Here is a 17316-nt window from a genome sequence, read left to right on the forward strand (position 1 = left end):
GGGAGGTGAAGTACTTAGCCTCCTGGCCTCTATACCGTGTTTCCCTGAAAATAAGACCTAGCCAGACCATCAACTCTAATGCGTCTTTGGAGCAAAAATTAATATAAGACCAGTATTATATTATATTATATTATATTATATTATATTATATTATATTATATTATATTATATTATATTATATTATATTATAATAAGACCAGGTCTTATATTAACTTTTGCTCCATAAGACGCATTAGAGTTGATGGTCCGGCTAGGTCTTATTTTCGGGGAAGCACGGTAGTAGCGGGATACAAGGGAAAAGGGAGACTTTTGCTACCTTGGCTTATAGCATTCTCAGTCTTGTATACATCTCCCCTCCAGTCTCTCCTCCCACCATTGCATCCCACAGATCTCATAGTCCAGAAATGCTGAATTCCTTAAAGTTCCCTGAACACCTCACATTTTTCCTGACTCCATCTCTTGCACATGTGCATTACTTGGATAGCCTTCTCTGTGTGACATATTCTCCCTCATGATTCAGCTCAGGTGTCACTCTTCTCTCTCTCTCTCTCTCTCTCTCACACACACACACACACACACACACACACACACACACGCACACACCCCTCTGGCTTCACTGTGCTTGCTTTACAATCCCATTATGGCATGTACCCTTGTGGGGGCGGAGCCCCAGAGAGTAGTTTCCAGGCTCTCGGCCTCACATAGACAGGTGCTGGCTCAGGTAGTAAATGGCCATCAACTGTGATTGCATGGCCATCAGCTGTGGCTAGTTGGCCGTCAGCTGTAACCAGTGAGCCATTGGCCACAATATAACTGCTGTGGCTACGAGAAGGAGAAGAGAAAGAATGGGGCCTAGCAAGAAGATGGCGGCTGGGCTGGCGAGTGTGGATGGCGGTTTGCGGACAGTGTGGATCCAGCCTCCATTGAGAGTATAGTGCCGACAGAGAGAATATAGTGGTATGACTCCCCTACCTATGGCTCCGTGGGTGTTCCTTTTTGGCCTCACCATATCCTGCGTTCTTGTATGGGGAGCGGGAGCAGAGACCCCGCAGGCCGTCCCGCACGACACATGGCGCAGCGAGCAGGGTCTCCCGCACGACACATGGCGTAGTCGGCAGGATATGGTGCCGGCCAAAGCTCTCCAAAGGACGGTGGAGCAGTTTGTGTGTATGAACACTGAGTCTCTGGAAGACCAGGAGGAGCAGCTGCCGGAGAGCTGGACCCCCGTGGAGGGGTGGGAGGACGTGGACGGTTCTCCCACCAGCACAGGAAAAGCCATGCAGCTGCTAGAGAGCTGGACCCCCGTGGAGGGGTGGGAGGACGTGGACGGTTCTCCCACTAGCACAGGAAAAGCCATGCTGCTGCTGGAGAGATGGAGCCCCGTGGAGAGGTGGAAAGATGTGGACGGTTCCCCAACCAGCACAGGCCGGAGAAAGCGAAGGTCGTTGTGGCCCTGTGGGCTGGGAAGTTCCTGCTCAGGCAGCCCGGATGCAGGACTTGTAGTCCCAGGAGGTAACGCTTGCTGAGTCCTCCATGGGAGATGAGGGTGAGGTCAAGGTCATCCCTCACCCCCAGGACAGTCCTGGCGAATGACTATGGACTATGGGGAATTGCCTTCCATCCCTAATTTAATGGACCGCTTGACTGTTTGTTTGGGAACTGTTGTTAGTGGAACTGGGGGATGTTTGCTTTTGTCTCTTGACTGGCCGCCATTGAGAATATGTAAGCACCTTGATTGTGAGTCGCTGTTGTTCCAGCAGGGTACCCTGAGAGGCACAGAGAGAGTGGCAGTGCCCTGAGAGCCCTGGCTGAGTCCAGGAAGTCTGGCTGAGCCCTGAAGGTACCCTGGCTGTGCCCAGGAAGTCGGGCTGTTCCCAGAGAGAGTAGAGCCCTGGCTGAGTCCAGGAAGTTTGGCTGAGCCCTGAAGATACCCTGGCTGTGCCCAGGAAGTCGGGCTGTTCCCAGAGAGTGGCAGTGCCCTGAGAGCCCTGGCTGTGTCCAGGAAGTGTGGCTGTGGCAGTGCCCTGAGAGCCCTGGCTGTGTCCAGGAAGTGTGGCTGTGCCCACAGAGAGTGGCAGTGCCCTGAAAGCCCTGGCTGAGTCCAGGAAGTGTGGCTGTGCCCACAGAGAGTGGCAGTGCCCTGAAAGCCCTGGCTGTGTCCAGGAAGTGTGGCTGTTCCCAGAGAAAGTGGCAGTGCCCTGAGAAATCCTAGCTGTGCCCGGGGAAACAGGTGGTACCCTAAGAAGTCCAGGAAGTCTGGCCGTGCCCAGGAGTACTGGTGGTGCCCTGAGAAACCCTGGCTGTGTCCGGGAAGACAGGTGGTACCCTAAGAAGTCCAGGAAGTCTGGCAGTGCCCAGGAGTACTGGTGGTGCCCTGAGAAACCCTGGCTGTGTCCGGGAAGACAGGTGGTACCCTAAGAAGTCCAGGAAGTCTGGTTGTGCCCAGGAGTACTGGTGGTGCCCTGAGAAACCCTGGCTGTGTCCGGGAAGACAGGTGGTACCCTAAGAAGTCCAGGAAGTCTGGCTGTGCCCAGGAGTACTGGTGGTGCCCTGAGAAACCCTGGCTGTGTCCGGGAAGACAGGTGGTACCCTAAGAAGTCCAGGAAGTCTGGCCGTGCCCAGAAGCACTGGTGGTGCCCTGAGAAACCCTGGCTGTGCCCAGAGAGCCTGGCTGTGTCCCGGATATTGCATTCACCCCCAGGCTCCTCGCACAGGTCCCCTCGCGGAAGACGCTTGTCGTGTAGATTGTGAGGCGAGAGCCTGTAGGGGTGGAGTGTGGGGGCGGAGCCCCAGAGAGTAGTTTCCAGGCTCTCGGCCTCACATAGACAGGTGCTGGCTCAGGTAGTAAATGGCCATCAACTGTGATTGCATGGCCATCAGCTGTGGCTAGTTGGCCGTCAGCTGTAACCAGTGAGCCATTGGCCACAATATAACTGCTGTGGCTACGAGAAGGAGAAGAGAAAGAATGGGGCCTAGCAAGAAGATGGCGGCTGGGCTGGCGAGTGTGGATGGCGGTTTGCGGACAGTGTGGATCCAGCCTCCATTGAGAGTATAGTGCCGACAGAGAGAATATAGTGGTATGACTCCCCTACCTATGGCTCCGTGGGTGTTCCTTTTTGGCCTCACCATATCCTGCGTTCTTGTATGGGGAGCGGGAGCAGAGACCCCGCAGGCCGTCCCGCACGACACATGGCGCAGCGAGCAGGGTCTCCCGCACGACAACCCTGCTTTATTGAATTAACATTTTGACCTCTCTGTCTCCACCAGCCTGTAAGACTTTAAGGGCAGTAGTCAGGCCTTATATGTCCTGATATCTGTAGAACTCACTGCAGAACATGGCTCAAATATTTTTTGGATAGTGAATGGAAAATATCTAGTTACCACCATTACTGTTGTTTATTTAACAAACGGGTTGTTAGGCATGCACCAAGTAAGGCCCTGCAGTAAGTACCTGGTTTAGATGCAAAGATAAGTAAGTATATCCTGGGCCTCAGAGGAACCTACAATATCCTTTGTCTGGGCAAATGCAAAACTAGACAAGACACCAGGATGACAGCTGTAAACTAGACTGTCCCAGGCAAACCGGAATATGTGGTCACCCAAATTATATATTACGTACACTGCTTCTGTGAAAGCAACAATGCCATGTTGACTCATGCCCAGCCAGTCAGGCCCCTGTCACTTCCAGAATTTTCTTGCACGAGCCAATCACTCCTCATTAGTGCTTGAGTCATTTAACATTTTTATTGTTGTTGTCCATGTAAAAATTATCTATGACATTTAGTATTCCTGAGGCATTACATACACTGTGCACATAGAAACATATACTTACACAATTAGGAAAAAATCACCTAATGAATAGCTAAAACACTTTCCAACCTTTTTTCACGTACCGAAATGCACATTAGTCATCAATGTGTAAAACTCATTATGTATATAAATTTCTTGGTACAACACTAAACTGATCAAATGTCTTTATTGATGTGCATTTGGGTATTTCCAGTTTGTGACCATTATGAATAATGGAGCTATGAACCTCTCAAAATAGATTCCTTTTTCTTTCTTCTGAGTCCTTTCTTTGAGGTACGTATTCCGAAGTAAACCTGGTTGAAAGACAGTAGTTGATACATCTGATTTTCTATTGCTGTGTGTCTTACTGCTCTCTTAAAAGTCTGGGTCAACTTACAGAGCACATTTTTTTTTCTCACAACTCTACCAATAATTTCTATTATCATTGTCATTCTAGTACAAGTTTATTGCCATTTTAGGGTGTTCTTTGTTTGCAATTTTAATTGCTGCGGAGGTTATACATTTTACTTTAACCAAAAGCAACTTAGTTTTTGTGAAAACATATTATAATGTAAGTATATACTTTATCATTAGAAGATATATTATAGATATTCATTCAATATGTGTTGAATGGATTAATGTATTAAAATCATACACAGTCACAAAAAAGACACTGCATGAGGCACCTAGAGTGTTCAGATTCACAGAGACAGAAAGTAGCATGGCAGTTGCTGGGGAATTGTTGTTTAATGGGTATTAGAGTTTGTTTTGCAAGATGAAAAGGGTTCTGGAGAGTCATTGCACAGTGGTGTCAATGTACTTAATACTCTTGAACTGTACCTTTATTTTTTATTTATTTATTTTTTTATTAAATTTATTGGGGTGACAATTGTTAGTAAAATTACATAGATTTCAGGTGTACAATTCTGTATTACATCATCTATAAATCCCATTGTGTGTTCATCACCCAGAGTCAGTTCTCCTTCCATCACCATATATTCGATCCCCCTTACCCTCATCTCCCACCCCCCACCCCCCACCCCCCTTACCCTCTGGCAACCACCAAACCATTGTCTGTGTCTATGAGTTTCTGTTTCTCATTTGTTTGTCTTGTTCTTTTGTTGCTTTTGGTTTATATACCACATATCAGTGAAATCACATGGTTCTCTGCTTTTTCTGTCTGACTTATTTCGCTCAGCATTACACTCTCAAGATCCATCCATGTTGTCACAAATGTTCCTATATCATCTTTTCTTACCACCGAATAGTATTCCATTGTGTATATATACCACAACTTCTTCATCCATTCATCTATTGAAGGACATTTTGGTTGTTTCCATGTCTTGGCCACCGTAAACAAAGCTGCAATGAACATTGGAGCACACGTGTCTTTATCTCTAAATGTTTTCAGATTTTTTGGGTAGATACCCAGGAGAGGGATTACTGGGTCATATGACAATTCTATTCGTAATTTTTTGAGGAACCTCCACACTGCCTTCCATAACGGCTGCACCAGTCTGCATTCCCACCAACAGTGTATGAGGTTGAACTGTACCTTTAAAAATTATTAGGATGGTAAATGTTATGTTTTATATAGATATAGATATAGATATAGATATAGATATAGATATATAGATATATAGATATATAATTATTTTTTTAACCCAGTGGTTATTTGGTATATATTGTCAGTAGAAGTGTGCTTAACATGCATATATGTTCATGCATGTTAAATCAAGTTTCATGTGTAAGATTTTCTAGATGAAAATGACTTAATTTTTCAATACAGAGACAGACAGGCAGTGATGTGTGACATTAATCACTATTTCTCCATAGCAAATAAAGTAAGAATTCTCATAGACTAGATAATATTATGTGAACATTCATTAGTAATAAAGTGCCAAATATTTTAAAAAATCATCCATCTAATTTTCTATTATCTGTGGTTAAAAAACAGAGGCAGAACTTAGGAAATCTTAGAGATATCCACTTGAACTTTTCATCTTAAAGATGAGGTGATGAAACTAGAGAGGCTAGGTAATTTTCTCATTTCAAGAGTGGCCACATCTGTCTCTTTTTATAATGCACTGCAGCCAAACCCTTTTTACGTCTCATTGGCCAGAAAGAATCACTTGGCCGGTCCCAACTGCACCGGAGGCTGCTGGGAAAGCAGGGAATGAAATAGGTTAGACACACTGCCACTCCGAATAAATTCCCTTAACAAAGAAAGAAAGGAGAATGGGTATTTGATAGGCAATCAGCAAGGTCTGTTACATTCACATTAGTGGTTTTGTTTTGTTTTGTTTTGTTTGAGTGTTAGAGGCTGGAACCAATGGTTATATGGCTCCTGAAATCCTAATGGATAAAGTGAATTATTCCTACCCTGTGGACTGGTTTGCAGTGGGATGCAGTATTTATGAAATGGTTGCTGGAAGAACACCATTAAAAGAGTACAACGAAAAAGTCAGTATAAGAGGATTTAAAGCAAAGAAGCCTGAAAGAAGAGGTCAGATTCCACCATGATAACTTCACAGAGGAAGCAAAAGATGTTTGCAGACTCTTCTTGGCTAAGAAACCAGAGCAACGCTTAGGAGGCAGGTAAACTACTAGAGAACAGAGATGATTAGAGATATCAATATTGTCCATGGAGATTTGGAGAATATTTTGGATTAGTGACAAAGCCTTGGGATTAAGTATTATTATTATTTTCCTATTATTATTCGCATATTACATGGTTAAGTATTTCTGATACTTTTAAACATTATGAGCGCTTGATACAGAACTACCTCCAAGATATATTTCAAAGTGAAAAAGTGAGGTACAAAAGTCCATCCATATAAAAGAAGAACAAGAATATATAATTCAAATCATTGCATAGAATATCTTGAGCAGAGTATATAAGGAAGGTATAAGATCGGTTGCCTCTAATAAAGGAAAATTGGGAGCAGGTGACAGGGATGCAAATGAGGGTTTTCACTATATTACTCTATTATCTTTTGAATTTGGAACCATGTGAATAAAATCTATTCGAAAATGAATAAAATTAAACCTTAAAATAAAAAAACATCAGTACTGATAGCCATAGCTCTAGAAAATTCTGCCCCTATTAAACGTCTCTGTAAAATATCATCAGTCAACAGATATTTAGTGAATACATGTGATGTTGCTGGTTAAATTAAGTACTTATATAATCGAAATTAGTTTTGAGGAAAGTCAAGTTTTATTGCTTACAATGGCATAGTAAGATCAAGGTATTTTAGAAGAAGAAAATCAGTAAAAGCTGACTTGTGAAAAGACCCTTGGCAGTGGGTGACAGTTATGTAAGGAGAGAAAGCGAGGGGTTAGTCACAGACATAGACTCACATCCCAGCTCTGATATGTCCTGGTCATTTTATCTCTAGCAATTGAATGACTTTCTCTGACTCAATGTCCTCGTATTATCAATTTGACTAGGCCACAGTGCTCAGATATTTGATCAAACATTATTCTAGATGTTTCTGTGCAGGTATTTTTTTTTTAGATGAGATTAACATATAAATCAGTAGGCTTTGAGGAAAGCAGATTATTCTTCATTTTGTGGAGGGGCCTCATCCAATCAGTTGAAGGCCTTAACAGAAAAAGACTGACATGCCTGGGAGAAGAGGGAATTCTCCCAGCAAACCTTCTTTAGACTTCAATTGCAACTCTTCCCTGGGTCTTCAGCCTACTGTGCAGAATTTGCACTTGCCAAGCCTCCACAATAGTGTGAGTCAATTCCTTAAAATAAACCTCTTTTTCTCTCATATATATATATACCCACTACTGTCACAGAGGAAAAAAATTTTTTCCCTTAGGTTCAAAAATGGAGGCCTGCAAATTAAACTGACAAAAGACAGATTTTCGTTTATGTACATACACAGGAATTCACAGAGATTGTCACTAGGAAGTGGTTAGAATGGGAGGCTTATATACCATCTTAATGGGGGAAGGCGGGGTTGGTGGGGGGAGAAGAGCACTTACTGGCAAACAAATGACTTCTTAGTCATGGTGGGAGGAAGGGCACTATGGGAGAACAAAGGACTTTTAGGAAAGCTAAGTGGAACCTTTGGAGAATTGATGGGAGATGTGATAGTTTTGCCACAATGTCTATTTAGGTGTAGTGCTGACTTTTGTCACTGGTGGTAAGAGTCAGTCTCCCCGGGTTCCAAAACACCCTGGGGACAGGATTTATGAATTGAGCTCTTTCAGGAAGCTCTACTTTTATGGAGGTATGCATCTGTTGACTCTCAAATGCCTTCAGCTCAAAATAATTGTTATGACACCGTGGTGCATTCTGGACCTTTTCAATATCCTGTTGGTTCTGTTTCTCTGTAGAGCCCTGATAATACAGTGGGGTGTTTTGAAGTTTAGCTATAATATACAGAGGGTGACAAAAAATGTACACACATTTTAAGAAAGGAAGAAAACTATTAAAATTGTAATACTCAGTATCAGTATATACCAATACCAAAAGATGAATACAAGTCATGTATACATTTTTTTGGTACCCCCTGTATATAAAGTTAGATATCATGTATGTTAGGAATCATTTAATAAGAGATAGCAATTATTGGTTTCCTCTGCTATCCAAAAGTACAGCTGAAATGGAGTAAAGCAAAAAAGCAAATACCATTAATTTATATGGAAGAATTTTTGAGCATCTCCAAACCCAAAAAATAACGTACCAAATCATACCAAATATGCTTAGTTATGTCCAGTTTTTTGTTTGTTTGTTTTTTGGCTTTTAAAGAATTTATTTATCAATTACAGATGACATACAATATTATGTTAGTTTCTTTTTTTTCAATTAAAGTTTATTGGAGTGACAATTGTTAGTAAAGTTACATAGATTTCAGGTGTACAATTCTGTATTACATCATCTATAAATCACATTGTGTGTTCACCACCCAGAGTCAGTTCTCCTTCCATCACCATATATTTGATCCCCTTTACCCTCATCTACCACCTCCCTCCCCCCTTACCCTCTCAGAACCACTAAACTGTTGTTTGTGTCTATGAGTTTTTGTTTCTCATTTGTTTGTCTTGTTCTTTTTTTGTTTCTGGTTTATATTTTACATATCAGTGAAATCATATGGTTCTCTGCTTTTTTTGTCCGACTTATTTCGCTTAGCAGTATAATCTCAAGATCCATTCATGTTGTCACAAATAGTCCTATTTCATCTTTTCTTACCGCCGAATAGTGTTCCATTGTGTATATATACCACAACTTCTTTATCCATTCATCTATTGAGGACATTTTGGTTGTTTCCATGTCTTGGCCACCGTAAATAAAGCTGCAATGAACATTGGAGCACACTTGTCTTTATGTATAAATGTTTTCAGATTTTTTGGGGTAGATACCCAGGAGAGGGATTGCTGGGTCATATGGCAATTCTACTCATAATTTTTTGAGGAACCTCCACACTGCCTTCCATAGTGGCTGCACCAATCTGCATTCCCACCAACAGTGTATGAGGGTTCCTTTTTCTCCACAGCCTCTCCAACATTTGTTACTATTTGTCTTGATGATAGCCATTCTAACTGGGGTGAGGTGATATCTCATTGTGGTTTTTATTTGCATTTCTCTGATGATTAGTGATGTTGAGCATTTTTTCATATGTCTATTTGCATTTGTATGTCCTCTTTGGAGAAATGTCTCTTCAGGTCCTCTGCCCATTTTTCAATTGAGTTGTTTGTTTTTTTGTTGTTGAGTTGCATGAGTTCCTTGTATATTTTGGATATTAGCCTCTTATCGGAGGCACTGTTTGCAAAATTCTTTTCCCATTCAGGTGGTTGCCTCTTTATTTTGTCGATGGTTTCTTTTGCTGTGCAGAAGCTTTTAAGTTTGATATAGTACGTCCAGTTTTATGCTAAGCGTAACACCCTTAAGAGCTCGCTTAGGCTTTTCGGGTAGGACACCTGCTGCTAATGGACGTACAAGATAAAGTACAGATGCTCACAGACACTGTTCAAAGCTCTGGCGGTCTGATGCTGAGATGCTGAGCATAGTTCCTGGGGAAGGAGATTGACAGGGCCACTCCCGCTGCCTGGGGTGCGTGCTGCCTCTATAAGGCTCACTGCAAAGCAAACACTGAACGCTATTTTGGCTTTTTGCCTTTTTTTCATAAAAGTGAAAATCCTCTTTGGATTTCTTCTGGTTAGCGAAAACTGGTACTAATGTAGGTCTTTTGTAAAAGCAAAGTCATGTAATGCAAACTGAAATGAAAAACGGGGGATACCTGTATTAGTAATTTGTTCTAAGGGAGATATCAGATAATATTTTGAATAAACTATGAGCTTGAATGTCTTAAATTATTTGGATTGAATTTTCAAAATCTAAAAACATATAGAAATGACAGCTACAATCACAAAGTAATATTACACCAGAACCTAGACAGCCAGGTTACTCTAAATCTTCTAAGCAGTTGCCAGTGGAGTCTCTACAACAAGGCGGCCTTAGGTCAAAATGTTTGAATATGCAGGCAACTTTTTCAGTTTTGACCTGATATTTTTAAATAGTGAAACAAAATTCATTTGTAATGACTGTTGAAGCATGGCAGATAACCAATCTAACAAGTGAGTATTTTGGAATTAGATGGAACCCTTACACTCACGTGATGTAAAACGGGAAACTAATTTCCGTTGTAGATGCCAACATTGTCGTATTAGTACAGTCAGAATAGACCCTGTTAAAACAAGCAAATCCCAGAGTCTCAGCAGCTGAAACCTAAAGGATTATTTCTCATTCACACAAAGCCCACTAGGGGTGGCTTTCCAGGGTACCTCCCTTCTGAACAGTAACTCAGAGATCCAAGCTGCTCCCGGCTTACAGCTCCAGAACGGCTGGCTTCCAGTTGCTGTGGCAACAAGAAGAGAACCCAGGGAGCTTTGTACTGCCTCAGCAGGGAAGTGGCCCACTTCGCCCATCACTTCGTGCACATTTCTGGTGGCCCGAACAGTCCTCAGGCCCTGCCTATAGGTGAGGAGGTTGGCTAGTGTGGTCTTCTGTGTGCCCAGGAAGGAGAGGACAACCAGAGAGGCTGACCACTGACCATCTCCACCGTCCTGGCTCTCTCAAGTGCTGGAAGTCTCACAGTGGCCAAGGCATTGCAGGAAGTGAAGTCTCTTTACATGATATCCCTGAAGGGAACACCACCCACTTGGTGCGTTTGATTGAAAATCTATCTCAATACTTTATAAGCACACTGGCTCTATAAAATGAAATACTGACAAACTTCTTCAGGAAAATATCACCTTAAAGCATTAGATCGTTGCCTTCAGCTGCTCCATCAAACAAAACCTTTTATAAAGCAACTGTTATTGTGACGGGAATAAAACTGTTTATAACATTAGATAGACAGCATATAAAAACCATCTGTTCAGTGAAAAAGAAAGCCTTCCAACATTTTCATTTAAACTCTTTGTATTAAAAAAAATCATTTAAATAAGATAACGTTTGATTAATTTAGTGGGTGTCCTCCAAAGCGGAGGCAAATGCCTAGACAGCGTGTTACACAGTGGAGAGGTCAAGTACCCCCTCCCTGTTGCGTTTAAAAGTGTTTGAAATAAATTAAAAACCCTTCTTTTTTAGATATCATTAAAGAGGATCTCTTTATGGGTCTGTGAATTAGTTTTGCAGAGAAACCAAAACTTTCCTGAGCATCTCATGGGAACTCCAGATAGGATCAACTAGGTGATTTCCAATACCATAAAAGGTGAAGGCCACTTAAGTAGTTTGCAAGTTTTATTCTGATCGGTTAATGCAGCAGAATAAGAGCAAATACCCATGCACATCTCAGGTTGAAGTGCTTTTCCAATACACAATTTCAGGCTAATAACCACTGTTTTAGGCAGACCGAACCCCGCATTGTGGGCAGGTGGTATCTTGTCTTCATTGACTGGTGAAAGAAAATCCATTGTAATCTCTGTGTGGGTTTCAATAACACAAGAGCTCTTGTTAATCCTCAGAAATATATTCCACTCCAACAAGCGGAAGTCTTTATGCAGCTGTGGATTTGGCTATTACAAAAGATACTGCCTCTATCAGTGGCCTCTCCTCTTTGTTCAAAGTGCTCTGTATGATGATGGGCCAAAAGAGCCCTGCACTAAGCTGCCAGGGCAAGATTCTCCTTCTCCTCCTCTCTCTCTCTCTCCTCTCTCTCTCTCTCTCTCTCTCTCTCTCTCTCTCTCTCTCTCTCTCTCTCTCTCTCCCTCCCTCCCTCTCACCAGCCCCTGACCATTTGTCCTGGGAAAAAACAGAGACAATGTTATAAGGCAGTCCTGAACCCTAACCAACAGCTTTACTTAATGTCACAGAGACTTTCAGCCAATGGCACCCAGTAAAGCCATGTCTAGATCCTTGACCCACAGAAACTGTTGGATAATTAACATTTGTTATTTTAAGTTACTAAATATTGGGACAATTTGTTACTCAGCAGCAGGTAATTAGTACAAAGAGTACACAGTTGGCAACATACATTTTTTCCCTTATTCTAAGGCAAATTCCTAGAATAATTTCTAGGATAAGGAAGGAAGATTTGATAACAAATAACCATAGTCTTGAACACTAACTGTATGCTCATTCATGCTACTAAAAATTACTACTGGATTTAAAAGAATATCTTCAAAAAAAATTATTGTGGCATTTGGGAGAAATGGGCTCCTAGAAATCATGTCATATGAAGAGTGAAGACCTATGACTGTGGTCTTTTAAAATGTGAGTGATGGTCATGTGGGAAGAGACATGCTTAACTTGTTCTATGTGACCATGAAAGTCAGAGCAACAGGAAATGAGTGGAAGTTGCAGGCAAGCACATCTGGCCCCACTGAATTATGCTGGTGTTTCCATGAAACACCAAGAATAAAAGTCATGTCAACTGCTTGACTCTTTAAAAATCACATCAACATGTGAAAGCTGTCTGCAAACAATGAAAATGCTACTGTCTACGTATGGTGGAGTTGTGGGTGATTTTTTTTTTTTTTTTTAAGATTTTATTGGGGAAGGGGAACAGGACTTTATTGGGGAACAGTGTGTACTTTCAGGACCTTTTTCCAAGTCAAGTTGTTGTCCTTTCAATCTTAGTTGTGGAGAGTACCGTTCAGCTTCAAGTTGTCCTTTCAGTCTTAGTTGTGGAGGGCGCAGCTCAGCTCCAGGTCCAGTTGCCATTGCTAGTTGCAGGGGGCGCTGCCCACCATCCCTTGCGGGACTCGAGGAGTTGAACCGGCAACCTTGTGGTTGAGAGCCCACTGGCCCATGTGGGAATCAAACCGGCAGCCATCAGAGTTAGGAGCACGAAGCTCCAACAGCCTGAGCCACCAGCCCGGCCCCTTGTGGGTGATTTTTAAAGTCATTATTTTTCTAAATTATTCTTTATGTTGTTGTATTGTCTTTGCAATTAAAATGAATTGTGTTATAAGAAAAGAATACTACACTCTTTGTATCGTTAGAACGTTTCCTATTTTTGTGACTGTGTGTCCTGCTGGCCACCTCCTTTCTTCACAGAGAAAAGTCTGATGATCCCAGAAAAGATCCTTTCTTCAAAACCATCAGCTTTCCTCGCCTGGAAGCTGGCCTAGTTGAACCCGCATATGTGCCAGACCCTTCAGTGGTTTACGCCAAAGACATCGATGAAATTGAAGATTTCTCTGAGGTTCGGGGAATTGAAGTTGATGATAACGATAAGAAGGTCTTCCAAAGATTTGCAACAGGTGCTGTCCCCACAGCATGGCAGGAAGAGATGATAGAAACGGGACTGTTTGAAGAATTGAGTGACCCCAACAGGCCTGCAGGTTATTGGGAGGGTAATTCATCCAAGTCTGGTGTGTGTTTGTTATTATAAATTGTTCTCTCTACCAGATGGGCAGCTGGAGTCTCAGCTGACTTAATCCTCGAATATTCCTGTTAACCTAAAAATAAAAAGGTCTTTCAAAGTGAGAGGCAATAGGCATTTATTGAGATCAATAAGAATAGTTATTTGGGACGCATTGATTCAGGCAGAAACCCAAATAATGTTCTAATTAGGAGACAAAGGCAATGGGTATTTATGAGAAAGGGAAAGGGAACAATTATGTCGATAGAAGGAAGACATTTCTATTGGTGCAGATAATGTAACATAGTGATGTTAATTCTAAATAATGATTTTAATATTCAGTCCAGTAGTCATAAAACTGTTTTCTTGTTACCTTTGCAAATAGTTTTTTAGGACATAATGTTGCCCTAGGCCCATTCAAACAGTTGTTTTGCCCTGTTTTAACTTTCTGAATGTTTGAGGCCTAAGACATATAAAGCAGTTCCTTTGGCATAGCAGCTCTGGCTCCATCTTAAAGTGGCTCCATTTATATTGTTGTTTACATTCCTAATACATGAAAATCTGTTAAAGAGAGAACTGATCAATCAGGAGGGGCATTTCAACCATAAAACAGTTCAAAGGACAAGCAAGCTCGCCACTAGGACACATTCCGTCCTTCTTCCTCCCTTCCTTCCTTCCTTCCTTCCTTCCTTCCTTCCTTCCTTCCTTCCTTCCTTTCTTTCTTTCTTTCTTTCTTTCTTTCTCTCTTTCTTTCTTTTTGTCCTCTTTTCTTTCCTTCCTCCCTCCCTCCTTTCCTTCTTCCCTCCTTTTTTTTTTTCATAGAAATGAGTAAAGTCTCAGTTTTCATTGAGGGCTGGGAAAAGGAACACTCAGGTTTATTTTGATAAACTAAAAGCATGACCTCTCTACCATCATGTCTCTGAAAATTACTCAAAGTCCTAAGAACAGAGAAAGGAACTTTGTGGTGTACGCAGAAAATGAGCATTTGCAATTCTTAGTAAATAATCATTTTTGTTGTCCATTGTTTATATCCTTTCTTCCCTTCATCTTTCAGCTCTTCATCTGCTTCTGTACTTATAAAAAGGATTTCAAAGATGGAAATAAATGTTCCTGATATTCTCCCCATAAAAAGAAGTGGATTATAATATTTTGGCAATATTTCAGATTACAAAATAATTTTTAATTTGCTGAAAGTCTCTTTTTCATATTTTTAAATATTTTTCCATTTTAATGTTGAAGGGTTTTAAATGTGAATACACATAAGGTCTGCGGATTAAAGTATTCTATACACTGAATCCTTTGTAATATGTTGCAAATTGCTTACATATATAATTCCATATGCTATTGGTTCACAAACTTTGCTGAATTTTGGGATCACCCAGTGATCTTTAAAAATTACTAATGTCTAGCTCCCACCACCAGATTTAATCTGTCTGGGGTACAGCCTGGCCATCTAGCTTTTCAAAAGCTCCCCAGGTGATTTTAACGTGCAACAAAGCTTAGGAACTGTGGCCATGTAGATTTAAATGTTATTACACATGGTCTGTGTTTCAGCTGTTCAGAACTTCAATCATACATTCTGACAACAACATTTCAAATGCCCCAAAGACATGTAATTTTGGCAATTGCAGTGTAAATGAAACTGAAGATAATCTGTATTCATCTTGTAGATTTTCTTGTCCTTGCACACGTTAGTTCCTCATGTATATCTTGGGAAGTTCATCTCTCAACTATTTCAAAACCTGAAGGAGGAATATGAGCTTAGAAACGGATTTGAACAAATGGTGGTCCTCATTTCAAGTGGCTGCCCAAGTCAGCGCTTTATTGTAGAATTAGCACTTCTCAAAAGCACAGCGAAAGTAAGACTTCTCAGGCTGCCAAAAATATTTTGGACCCAAATATAAATCTGTGGTGATTTTTTTTAAAGGCATATATATGTGTAAGGAAATCTCACTTGTCCCAGTGGTGAGAAGCCTGGCTGAAGTCATTTAAAAAATTTTGTCCCTTGAATAAGGGAGCCAAGAGTTGCAAAAACACTGGCCAAAAAAATTTTGGTTAACTGGAATCCAGCTAACAGTAATCCACAACTACAAGGCGGCCATAGCTGGGATGAGTAGGAAGAAACCTTCCTGGAGAAGAGACCTGGGTTAGCGCACATGCCACTCAACCTCCTGCCTGTCCTCCAACCTCAGTGAACTCCTTGATGCTCCAAATCTCACCCTGGAGACACTGCAGCGTCCTGAGTCACCAGTCCTGGATACAGGTGTGTCCAGCAGATACTTTCTCCCAAGGCGAGAAAGTACATTCAAATTTGGTTAAATGTGATAAAATTTCTAACAAGTCTATTTTAACAACAAAACTAATTAACAGTTGACTGAAATCAAATTAACCAGAGCATTCCAAGAGTAGAGGTCTCAGAATTTAACTTTACAAACATTAGACATTGAAAAGAACTGTCTTGTTGCATTGGTTCCTTCATTGAATGTCTACTGCTTTCGATAAACTTCCAATACAAATCTGCCTTTCATTTCTTAGGATTAGCTCAGGAAAAAGTTGAATAAGAGAACTATACTCAAACAATCACCACGTAAGTGTGTGTTGAGCTCTAATTATACACTGAGCCCTGTACTGGGGTAGTGTTGGGGACACCACAGAGAAATCAGACAACCATCTAGGAAAGGGCGTGTGGTGTCGTGTAGAATGCAGACTCCCGTTAGTTTTGTTTTCCACGTTTCAAATGAGAAAACTGAGGCTCATAGATATTTTGTAGCGTGTCCAAAATCACCCGGCTTTGTAGGGCTGTTAAGAAGACTAGAAATAATGTTTATGAAGCACATAGTGCACGACTTGCATATAGTAGAGGTGTAATAAATTGAAGACTATGGTCAGTAAGTAGCAGCAAGTTGAATGATTCTAGGTCAGGGAGAAACTATTAAGAGCTGAACCTGGCCACCTTAATTACAAGTTGCAGGAGAAGGAAGAGAACTGGGTCCCGGGGAGTGTTGAAAAGGAAAGTTTTATGCACAATGAAAGAAAAATCTAATTAATAAGTGGAGACATTGGGGCCCATCCCGGCCTCATCCTCATCATATGCCAGGTAAGGGACTCACCTGAGTCAAGTCAGAGTGAAGAAGGTTCATTTGGACCAGGGCAGGGCACAGTGAGGGACAGACATGATCAGGAGATTAAACGCCGGAGATGGAGAGAAATAAGCAAATGCAAAGGGAAGTGGTTAGGTTGTGGGTGGGACTCACGTAAAGACTTAAATAGGATGTGACGAGAGGTCTCATCAAAGAAAGTGAGTGATTTTGCAAAAGGGATGAAGCTTGCTTATTTTTGAACAGTTGAAATGCACTTGTGTTTTTATAGAAAAATTTTATAAAGATAATGAAACATTAGGGGAAACAAAGTCATATATGAGCGAAATATTTAGACAAAGAAGAACCAAGGAGAAGTAAGTCATTTCTATTCTTCCAGTTTGTCAAGGGTTATTTGAAACGTTTGTTTCTTAAAAGAGGAGATGGATTCGATAAACTGTTTGAAGGGGCTTACACGTGTCCTGCAAAGCAGAAGGTATGGATGATGTTTTCACAGGAAACAGATGAATTATTGATTTTAAGATGGCAAACCACAAAGAGTTAAAAAATATTCTCAATTGTTTCTTGTGAATATCAAGTCTAAAATATTTCTCATTTAGGTG

The 17316-nt window shown here is 41.3% G+C and overlaps 1 protein-coding gene across 1 annotated transcript in view; it reads left to right on the plus strand.

The window, feature by feature from the left end:
* The window catches only part of GRK7 (G protein-coupled receptor kinase 7), a 32743-nt gene extending 18455 nt beyond the window's left edge, over positions 1-14288 (plus strand). The window contains 3 exon segments of the mRNA XM_019746567.3: positions 6112-6261; positions 6263-6387; positions 13310-14288. Coding sequence (XP_019602126.3) covers positions 6112-6261; positions 6263-6387; positions 13310-13646 — 612 coding nt within the window. The 3' untranslated portion in view covers positions 13647-14288.
* Positions 14289-17316: the final 3028 nt, after the last annotated feature.

This window comes from Rhinolophus sinicus, chromosome 5 (assembly GCF_057876585.1).
Source record: "Rhinolophus sinicus isolate RSI-liver-muscle chromosome 5, RSI-T2T, whole genome shotgun sequence".
Lineage (NCBI taxonomy): Eukaryota > Metazoa > Chordata > Mammalia > Chiroptera > Rhinolophidae > Rhinolophus > Rhinolophus sinicus.